This window comes from Etheostoma cragini, chromosome 11 (genome assembly GCF_013103735.1).
Source record: "Etheostoma cragini isolate CJK2018 chromosome 11, CSU_Ecrag_1.0, whole genome shotgun sequence".
NCBI lineage: Eukaryota > Metazoa > Chordata > Actinopteri > Perciformes > Percidae > Etheostoma > Etheostoma cragini.
In genome coordinates this window covers 16,949,371-16,960,544 of record NC_048417.1, presented here as the reverse complement: position 1 = coordinate 16,960,544, position 11,174 = coordinate 16,949,371, and the positions used below count along the sequence as shown (strand labels likewise).

Below are 11,174 nucleotides of genomic sequence, written 5' to 3'. Positions count from 1 at the left end.
CCTGACCAATTTGCCTGCGGGGGGGTTTTAAAGAACAGAAACAGTTGTGTGGCATGTGGGGTACTGGGTGAGCAGCAAAGATAATTGTCATCAAATCCGAATTAGTTGGGAGCGAGGAAGGTTGCAAAAAGCAAAGCCCAGATGGGAGCCCATGCTGTCAGGTCATGACTGTAGCTGGGAGGAATGCATGGGTCTGACTCTTGAACTCAAATGATGCTGGCCTTAGACATTACATCACATCAACATATTGGTCATTGCATGTCAATCAGTTTTCTTTAACTTTATTTTAATGTAGCAAACCAAAATATTTTAAAAGAAAAAAAGACAAAATACATATAGATCCCTAAGGAGTTATAAAAAAACAAATTGAAGGGGATAAATGCATACATGCATGTCATGGATTTCACACTATTTTCGGTACAAACTGTTTGACAATATAGTTAGTCTATTTTCTATTAAAAAAGAGCTTATATTTGTTAAAATAACACATTTGAAATTATGTTATTAACCTACAAAGTTAAACAGTAAGATGTGTTTAAATATTAGAATGTAATAGATATGCTATTATTATTAATAAAATGAACTTATTTATATGGCACATACAGTATCTAAAAAGTGGTTAGAGAAAGATATATAGATAGATATATAGATAGATAGATAGATAAATAGTGTTTAATTCATTTCACTGGTTATTTTCTTCATTTAACTACATATTCACATTTTTCTACAGGAACTATACCTGCTTCAGCTGCACTGTATGAGGCAAGGAAAATGTTCTCAAATTAATGCTTCAAAAAACAAAATAAGTTATATATGATTGCAGTATATGTACAGTTTTATATTACTCTACTTATGGTTTTGCATGGATTGACATGTGCTTCTATTGTGAGGCTCTGATTGGATGTGTTGTTTATAACTCCCTGTTGTCGTTGTTGTTGTTGTTGTCAGTGGGTTTTTCGGGTGGGGAGTGGAGGAGTTATTGTAACAATATTGTTTTCCTCGTGTGTACATTTGCATTCCTGTTATGAAACTATCCAAATATATGTCCAAAATAAATATCAAATATAAAAAAAAACATCAAAACAATCTGTTAAATAAGTTCCGCTTCATCTGTAAAAAAAACTATTTTTTAAATTAACAACCAGTAGGTGTCACTGCATACTGAGTATGAATGTTTTGTCTCAAACATGGAATATGCTACTATGTAACTCACAGTACTGAGGGTTTAGTGGAAGTGATGGTCTACTGTAAGTAAAGATCTTTCCTCAAAGTATGTTTCAGATCAATGTCGTAGTTTGCTCCAGGATTTCTCTTGTTATGTTCAAAGATGGCCCCATTCACCTCGGTATGAACATCAACAAGATGCGTTTTCCTGTCAGAAGACAAACAATGTTTAGTCTATTAGCTTATATGAAAACTGTCTGGTGCTAAGCAGACGCTGGATTTGCTGTTGAGTGTTTGACTGTACCTCCTTTGACCTTTGATTAATGCATCTGTCAGCGCCTTTAGGTAAATGGAGCGATGGTGTCCTTGCTCCAGTTGACATTCATCCGTCCAGCAGTGACTCCAGAACACATCTGCATCTGTAGGAATATTACATCTGGACAGCCCAACACACCCATCTGTCTCCAGATCCTCATCACTGTGCTCTGTCCTGGCACGTTGAGGAAACTCAGGGACATCGTACCTCTGGATGAAGAAGAGTTTGGGCTTGCCAGCCAACATGGGGCACGCATCAGCAGTGAAATGACGTCTGACAACGTCCAGATGTAGACCTGCAGCGTATGAGTCGGTACCCAGGAGATAGTTAGCCGTACCACGGCTAATGATGCAACAGACAAACCCGTCACCTTCAAGGTTCTCTGTTTGTCTCGATATTCCTTTGAGAGCTAAAATAGTGTCATCCCCACTAAGCCACTTGTAGAGGACCACGTTGAAGTGAAGATTCTTAAATGTCTGTTCCAACATGTCTGAGTGAGTAAGGAAAGGAAAACCAAAATTGAACTATTACCCTGATAATAAGTCAGTGAAAGATAAAAGAAAGGTCCACAGAGTAGAACAAATTTGTGTAGCAGAACACATTTTTCTTGTTTCCTCTTTCAACGCACTACACAGCCCCTCAGCCTTATCTTGTGACACTTTAGAGGGGGTCGACCCCTGGGTTGGAAACCACAGGCCTAAACTACTTAACTGTCTAAAAAGTAGTTCAGTCTAGCTGCTTACACATTGATGCAGCAATATCTATCTTCCTGCAGAATGAGTATACATTTACTTTGATACTTTAATGCTCTTTTGATTATGATACTTAGTAGGAATTTAAATGCAGGACTTTCATCTATTATGGAGTATTGTGACATTGTTGTTGGTACTTAAGTACTGGATCTGAATACTTATTCCAGCACTGAACTGTAAGTAGAAAGGGTTTTGTGTCTCACCTCCGTCATTACCCACGCAGTCTATGATAACACAAACTCCTCTAGGATTTGTGTTAAATTTGTAACAATCTAGTTGACTCTGTAATGAAAAGGAGCAAGTTTCATAAATGCATTTTACTATAGAAATACTCAAACATTTAGGGGGAAAACTGCAGCAATAGTGAGTGAAAACCTTACCTGGCAGTTCTGCTCTCTGTGTACAGGCAGCGGTACGTTTTCTGTGGCGGATGACAAAGATTAATACAGTGTTATGAATATGTGAAGTGAAATACAATGAGCAACCTGTGTAGCTATAAAGTAGCTATAATGTGAAAATCATTTTTTCTTATGCTTGTTCCATTGGTTTGAAAGAGTACTTGTTTCTGGCAAATGCATAAATTTGGAAGTTGCTATAATTTTTTATATGCAGGCTGTCTTACCTATGTGGAGGAGCTGTGCTTGTCTTGTTTGCTGTAGAGAACTATTTGGAGTGGGGACTGGACACTGAAAAGCAGATGGTTTTTTTTTTTCAAAAGTATTAGATTTATAATTGAGAGGAAAAACTTAAAATTTGGAATACCTTTGCACACTACTTACAAGAGCTCTGTGCCTTTGCTGTTGACATAAATGTCCTTCAGATGTCCCAACTGTCAAAGGTGTATATGGACCAAAATACAAGTGAATACAAGTACCTTTATAAATTATTATTTAAAGTACTAGATTTTTCTTTCACATAAAAAAAGATGTCATGTAATTTAATAAATACAGTTATGTACTGAAAAGTACATGTAATCTGCCCTAAATAAAGATATCTGTGAGTCCACCAGTACATGTGAACTGGATGTAATGCTGGTAATAATGGACAAGATAGGCTTTGTTAGTTATGTGTGTTAAATGATAGAGAGAAGAAAATGTGTTTAGTTGTATACTATACATGATATCATAATATGGGAGAAAAATACTATATATTCCATTTTGCATTGTCAGAGTACATTCTGGTCAATGCATGTTCACCTAGAAGCAACGTGTTGTATACAGTTGTTAGCTTTTATATTGGGTGTGTGTTCTGTTTCTTCAAAAAATGTGTTTTATTTCTGTGGTTTAGGAATTCCATTTTTCTTTGACACTTAAAATTCTACTGTCAGAAGTTTATTTTGTTATTCTATTTAAATAAGGTCCATTTCTGCTCGCCACCTTCAAACTGCACTTGAGAATCTCCTTTTCATATTTTATCAAGTAGGATTTTCTGGTTTTTGCGATACTTAAACTACATTTGTCAAACTGAAAGACAGCCTCACCTGACATCTTGTATGCAGTCACTTTTTTGGCGAGGTCGACCCTGCCAATGGTTATCAAACATTCCTCTATACAGTCAACTCTTTCAGGTGAAACTATATCCAGCTTCTCGAGTTCAATGATCACATCCAAGAAACTCTGTCACAGAAGAGAAGAAGAGAAGAGTTGCTTTCTCTCTGAATTGAGGTTCTTTGAAATGTTTGTGTCATGTGACATCCCACCAAAGTTCCCCTCCCACACACACAAGAATGTCAAATTCAGTTAGTGAAAACAAAACTCCATTCGTTTTTTTTTTACCTTTGCTTTTTCCATCTGCTCACGGGGCAAGGTGCTGCTTAACAAGAATTTCACACTGTTCAGATCCGCATTGGCCATCTCATCATTTATATTAGCCATCAATACTCTGCAGTGAGGGAAACCATGATTACTTTAGGAACCATTCATTGTGTTAACTTGGATTGTTAAAATATTCATGACTCATAAAACTCACCTGAATCTTGGCAGAACCTGCTTGTGTTTCAGAGTCTTCTCTGCCTCATCTCTGCTGGTTTTGCACACCGTCCTCAGGATATCAAAACGTCTTAACTGCAAGATCAGCTCTGTCAGGAACAGGTTCCCTCTCTCACGACACAACGCGTTCAGCCTCTCCTTCATACAAGCCTCAGTGTTGTCCGTGTCCAAGATCTCACACAGGTAGAAGAGCCTTTTGCGTTCACAGCTGCTGAGAGCCTCCGCTGTTTGATTAATGGCCTGAAGCTGGTCAGAAAGAGCCATGTGGTCTTTGGGAAGAGTGACGTGTGTTAATCCAGCAATGAAGACCGATATACCGTTGATGATCAGCAATTTGCCCGGTCTGCCTGTACACTGGATCAGATGCAATACTGTAAGTTCCCAATTAACTATCATGGAAATATAACAAACTGAAAGGATTAACAATAATAAACAACTTACCTTAAACCGCCGAAATCTGACAACAGAAGAACAGCCTAAAGAGGAATGTCAAATGAACCACACGGAAGGATGACGCACGACATAAAAATTGGGGAAATACCCACAGCCTAGAAAGGAAATACCTTAAATCGTACACGCCGAGTTAGCTGAAGAACTTCAATAGTCCTCTGCCTAGATGTGCATTCCGATTACGCAAATGCGATTGTACGGTGCATAATTCTTTCGGTTGAGTTTTACCAAAACTGCACAAAAGGCTGATAACTAAGTGAAAGTGAAAGCAAAAAAGGCAGCTGCGCTAAGATGATTCAAAACTTAAAGGCACATCCGTGACAGCAGACCAATTAAAACCCTCTGTTAATGACTAATTAACATGGATAGCCTAACTGATGTGATGACTTATTGGAGCTCAACAAACCCATCAGCATTTACAAAAAGGTTTTTGACAACCTTATTTACTGATATTTAATAAAGCAATTAGTTAATGTATAAACATTTATTACACAAGGTTCCATAATAGAACGTGGCAACAAAATGTATAAAATACTATACAACAATTATTAAAATTAACATTAATACTATTTAAAAACACTGGAGTGAAACATTTTGTGTATGTACTGTATGTCTTTATGTCTTTTATTATATAAAACACAATGGCCCCTGTAATCAAATAGTGTTTGTTGGTGGTAACATAAAGTAATGTTAGATTAGATTAGCAATGTATTGCACATCTTTTTAACACCAAAGACTCGTCCTTCAGATACTGACGTTCACTTTGTGTCAACTCAGTGAAATCGGTTTGCTCTTGTTTCTTGGTTAATTTATTGTAAATGAATGCACAAGTGCGCCCAAACCATAATTCTGTGTATTCCGACAGCCTTAAAGGCATCACGTCTGCTCCCCCTGCAGGTCGAGCTTTCTGCTTACCAAAGCGCACCGAGTTCCGCTCAGTCTTGCCAATCGTTTCGCGCTCTGGGTTAGCACCATTGCAGTGTAGAGAGATCATACGGAGGTGTAGCTCGCAGAGAGAGGGATCATTTGAAGGAAAGATACTCGACTTGTGTGACCGCTCTGGGAAAACACGACCCCTACTTAAGTGATACAGTCACCGCGTGACATTGTCATTGGCAGCTTCAGTCTTGGTGAGTATTTCATTACCTGGTTGCTGATTTTCCAGGTAACGTTGGTCGCAGTCAAGGGCTGCTGGTGACTTGGAACATCATCAGCACTGTAAGTGTGGATGGTAACCCGAGGCGAGGAAGCTTTAACGTTAGCGGGCTGGCCGCTGCCGACACAAGTGTTAACTGTCTTTAGCTAGGGACGGGACCACGGAGCAGATGCTTCGGCGTTGGAGCCAGCAGCCAACCGTTTCGGCCTGGTCACGACTGGTGAAAAAATTGCTAGGATGAGGATGTCTACCATCTGCTGACAAGAACAGACACGCTAACGGCATGCCAGCAAAGCTAAGGTAGCTAGCTAATGTTGACGTACAGGTCAGGCTGTCGTGGCAGGATTGTTGTAACAAACGTTAGCTAGCTAGTTAGTTTACCATCTGGCTGCGTAGAACCAACTAAGATTAACGTTAGCTAGATAACGTAAGCTAACGTAACGTTGCAGTGTTAAGGTAAAACAGCACGTCAGCCACGACACGTCCCGTGCTAAAATACATACACTATTTCCACTGTGGCTCTTAAACTTGAACCATACAAAAACCCTGCAGCTTGTTTGTTTTATTTTGAAATTGTAAGCGGAAGTCTCAATTTTGCACCCTTGTTGGTTGTATATGTATACGTTTTAGGGCTAAACGCAACACTAACGTTCATTTAGTAACGTTACATATCGCAAGAATCAACGTAACGTTAAAGAACTGGGTCTGATTATGTTAGCTAAGTAACGTTAATTGTCTGAAAGAAGTTGATGTAGCTAGAGTATGTCCCTGTCATGTACAGAACTAAAAGTCTCTGAATAGCATTTCCTATATTGTCAGCTAACCCGAGTGGCCTGTTAATTCTTGCTGTTTGGTAGTCATCATACCGTCATGTAACGCTATGTGAGTTTAGCGGTTTTCAAGCACGATGTCTACTAACCATACCATTTGGCTTAAATCGCCCATATTATGCTAATTTTCATGTTCATGATTGTATTTTGAGGTTGTACCAGAGTAGGTTTACATGGTTTCATTTAAAAAATCAACATATTTTTGTTGTACTGCACATTGCTGTTTGTTTAGGTCTCTGTAGCTACAGAGTGAAACCACTTGTTTTAGCTACAGAGTGAGACATCCCACTTATATACTAGCTTTGTTGGGAGTTACATATGCTAGGTAAATAGGTAAGATCACATCAGCTAACTAGATAACGCTTTCTCCAACTTTGGTCGGTACAAGACAGGATTAGCTGGGAGACTTCTTCTAAAGGAGGGCCAATTTTGGAATACCTGCAGAACAAAGACATGGAAGTATTTTTTGGGGAGATTATGGTGAACTAGTGTATGTTGTGGCAGTGTTTGGCCATTGAGATTGAGCTGGAATGCTAGCGCTAGCATGCTACGGGTTAGCCACCTTGTCTCGACTAGTGACGTAGAAAGCCGTGCAGATTTTGAACGGCTCACCTGGAGACTGAAGGCAGAGGACATTCAGAAACTTGTATCTCACTCAAAACAGCATGGGTAGTTTTTTCCCCAAGTTTGTATGCTTGTTTTTTTGTTGTTTTTTTTGTTTTCATCATAATATGGGCAATTTAAGACAGGGTCTCACTCTTCCCCCAGTGCTGTTTGATAAGCTTTGCTTGGACAGAACAATGTTTTACATCAAACCAGTTGTTCAGTGCTCAAAGTCCTAATCAACCAACACTCAAAACGGCAACATCCCTAATTCATTCCTCTCTTCTGCCAAGTCAGTTTATTTCTACCAAGCTGCTTTCTTGTTGATCTTTTGCTGTTAACACACTGCTGTTTTTAAGACTGAAATCAGTAAATGAAATAAATGCTGCTTAGAGTGATATTGGTCATGATAAGTAAACTGCCCCTCCGATAATGGCATCATCATAGGCAAAGATGTAGAGCTGAAGATCCAGATAATTGTATGCCATCTGCTGCCCACCCTCAGTCATCATCCTCCTCTCCTCCTTCCTTGCTCTATCTCTGCCGCCATGTGTTTTGGGACTAGGCTATCATCAGAGCTGTGGCCTATTTTAGACAGAAACTCAATTTACCCTCTTAATCTGTGTCCCAGTCTCCAGGAGTTGAGTTTCTTCTATTGCTCTGCGTAACAACTGGTAAATTATTCAGCCAAGACAAGTTCTTTGATGGGCATGAGGAAGGAATGTAGCAGAATGTATCGGGTCATATTGTGGAGTTAATGAAATCACTTATCGAGCAGTATACTCTACTTCCGGATTCATGCGCTGTATACAACTCTTAAGCTTGACTGATGGTTTCATCTGGGATTCACTAGCAGCTGAGGTAAACTTTTATAAACTTTGAGTGGACTAATAATGCGCAATATTGTTATATGTTGCCTATATGTCTGAAGCTGAAATGAGTTTATTGAGACAGCTCTAAACCCCCCGAAAAATCGAACTGTAAATGAGCCCCAGAGTGTGTTGCTTTCCTCCCTCCCACATATAGTGATGCACACGCCTAGGGGATCAAAGCTGTAATTAGCCTGCCATGGATTAGCAGTAGGGACTATTTTCCACTGTACTCACTCCCACAGAGCCAGAGGATCACACAGGCACCCAGTCCCCTGTCCTTCCTATTCTTCCAGTAGAGAAAATCTGAATTGGCATGTTTATTGTTGTCCCCTCAAGGCCAAGCAAAAGAGACCCATCAAAATTCTGCCCTGGAGAGTTTGGACATCAGGCTTTTCTTAAATTGATTGTGGCATTTTCCTTTTGTGTGTTGTCATTCAGCATCCAATTTTGGTTCTTATAACTTATAAGTCACCAGTGGGGTCTTTCTTGTCGTGTGGCGTGAAGACAGTCTTAAGAATCAGCTGCGTATGTGGTTGGCATGCAGAGAGAGCTGTGGTGCTGCCGACTCACTGCGCTGCCAGGTATGAGGTCTGTCTGTGTGTTGGCTGTTTCCATGATGTAAAGTATGTCTGTCCCCCAGCACCCCCTGTTCAGAGACGTGTCCCTCCGTCAGCCAAACACGAGCTCATACTGTTTCTCTGGGGGCTCCCTAGAGGTAGAGGAGCATAATACGTGTAAATGAATCAATGCTTTCAAAACAGATGGCAAAGGTAATGTTTTCACACTGCTTGTTTTGTCCGGACAAATATCCAAAACTCAAATAAAATCAAATCAATTGACATATGACAAAGGTAAGCATTAAATTGAATCCTCACATTTGAGATCCTGGAACCACCAAATGTTGGCATTTTTTGCTTGAAAAAAATGAATAAAACAATAAATCGGAATATAGATTCCAATTTTCTCTCAATCAACTGATAAATCAATTGATAAATTACTGTAGTTTTGTTGGAAATTGCTGAAGTAATAGGCTTTAGTCACTGCATTATGATTAAGTATGATTATGTTTAAAGGGATGTTTCAACGCTGGAAAGGTGATTATGTATTAAATTGGGTCACTTATGTAGTAGAAATGTGAAGACATTTTAGAAGTATGTGCCTTCCAGACCGAGAAAAGAAAGAAATGTATGTTTTGATAATGTGGATGAAAGACCACAACTCCCAGAATGCACTTGCTTCACTTTCCTTACAAGTGAGTATATACACAGCTGTGAATTTGCGTGGAATGTAGAAGGATCGGCATTTAACAGTCACAAACTCCACCAGCGGTTAGCAGTACCAGTCCATGTCTGTGTTAACACAGCTCACCTCAACGAGTCTTAACCTACAGAGCAGCATCTGCTCGGCAGGCTAGCAGGCCCAGTAGCTGGATAGCCGAGTCCGGTACGCTGTTGTTCAACCATGTGTCCAAAAAAACACAGCAGTCTCTGAAGTCGCGTTGGGAGTTTGGTTGAAGTTGGATGTAGCTAGTCCAGTTTGTTGTCTAATAATGGACACTTGCAAGCAAGATGGATGGGACGGGTGACTGGCTAGCGTTAGTTTTCCATCCAGCTCAAACTTCAGCGCTCATTCCGTGTTTCCGCTTTCTTGCACACCGCTTTCGATGTCACCTTACCCGGCTTTCGGCATTGAGCCACACCGCAGGCTGAGGTGCTGGTCTCCGTAGCAGGCAAAGCTTGCGTAGTGGGTCAAGTATTCCGCCTGTAATAAAGTTTCCTGCATATTCTCCAATCTGTACCAATGTATCCCAGTGGCACACATGTGTGGTAGATTTGACAATATTAGGACAAAAAAAAGAATTAAAAAATTGGACAATTTATCCTTTTAGCCAGGTAAAATGTGCAATTAATCGTGATTTTTTTTTTGTTTGCTTTTTGTTTTTAGGCCATATCGTGCAGCCCCAGGACTTTGCTTATCATTGTAGCGGCTCCATCTCCATAACAACATTCACATAAGTTCCTTACAAGGTAAAGATCAACTTACCTGCTTACTTTTTCCCAAGAAATCTCTTATTTTTGTCCGATCTGTACAATAGAGCTTTGAGTGCTCACAGACAGCTACAATAGTTAGTTTCTTCATTTCTGTTTCAACGACATCATCATTATGTGGTTTGATAGAGGTTGACGTGTGCTCGCGGAACACGATTTGTAAATCGTCCTATATTATATGTGAAGATTGGCCCATGCTGCTAAACACTGCCACCGTGGGAGTGCTACTTTACTGGACCTGTGTGAATGTTTTGATTAGGTTAGATTAACTGTATTATCCCTACGGGGAAATGGCTGGTTCCCATGGAAGTGGTGCGAGGCTTTGTCATTGTTCTGCTGTACTGCTGTGTGACTGGTTGAGTTCAGTGTGCCAAAGACTCTCAGTTCATCTCAGTGTGTGCCACTTTTGCAACCCTTCAGTATTAATACAATTCTGTGTTAGCAGATTGAGTGGTTATCCTTTAATCCACCATTATGCACACACATTTGGACAGTTCAGCACACATTAATGCAAAATCATCTGTGTGATACACCGTTGACAATAAACAGAGAAAAGAAAGATCTCACAGCGATTGACTATCAGTATTATGTCATCTACTTTAATAATCTGTCTCCAAAGAGATAAAGCAAAACTCGCATTAAGTCATCTCCTGTTTTTGTAGTTTATCAAAACAGTTTTCATTCAACTCAAGTGCCCACACTTCTTCTTGTCACAGATAATACTTTGTCAACAAACACAAATGGAGAGCTCCGATCAGTGGGCAGAGTCTTCATTTCAAGATGCAGCCGTTAAATTCACTACCAGATCGCCAGAACAAGCTCGGCTCCTGGAGTCACGAAAACTGGACAGGACAGGGTGCACATAGTGTTACTATTAACATCACACAATATTACATCATTATTTTGATATGAGACTAGACATCGTCTTAGATTTCTGATATCGTAATATGGCAGAAGTGTTGTCTTTTCCCGGTTTGAAAGGCAGCATTACAGTA

At 39.8% G+C, this 11,174-nt stretch overlaps 2 protein-coding genes across 9 annotated transcripts in view; one reads left to right on the top strand and one right to left on the bottom strand.

The window, feature by feature from the left end:
- Positions 1-855: 855 nt before the first annotated feature.
- LOC117952471 (CASP8 and FADD-like apoptosis regulator) lies at positions 856-4,551 on the bottom strand. 4 transcript variants are annotated; one of them, XM_034884789.1, is made up of 10 exons: positions 4,201-4,551; positions 4,008-4,113; positions 3,713-3,848; positions 3,012-3,061; positions 2,857-2,918; positions 2,613-2,661; positions 2,436-2,514; positions 1,673-1,970; positions 1,469-1,642; positions 856-1,372 (listed from the first exon to the last, which is right to left on the bottom strand). In XM_034884789.1, exons 1-10 carry the CDS (start codon positions 4,482-4,484, stop codon positions 1,243-1,245), a joined length of 1,368 nt encoding a protein of 455 aa, XP_034740680.1. In that variant the 5' UTR covers positions 4,485-4,551; the 3' UTR covers positions 856-1,242. The 4 variants fall into 4 exon arrangements, with proteins under 4 accessions (XP_034740680.1, XP_034740679.1, XP_034740677.1 ...); XM_034884788.1 differs by having other exon boundaries at positions 1,469-1,970; positions 2,613-2,653; positions 2,855-2,918; XM_034884786.1 differs by having other exon boundaries at positions 1,469-1,970.
- Positions 4,353-11,174, top strand: part of LOC117952469 (protein FAM126B-like) — a 42,094-nt gene continuing 35,272 nt past the window's right edge. For 2 of the 5 annotated variants that reach the window (XM_034884784.1, XM_034884781.1), the window contains exon 1: positions 5,551-5,800. The gene's annotated coding sequence lies outside the window, so the exon portion shown is untranslated. Of the gene's footprint in view, positions 4,594-5,550; positions 5,801-5,894; positions 6,127-11,174 lie in introns of those variants that run through there. The other 3 variants (XM_034884783.1, XM_034884785.1, XM_034884782.1) reach the window with 3 other exon arrangements.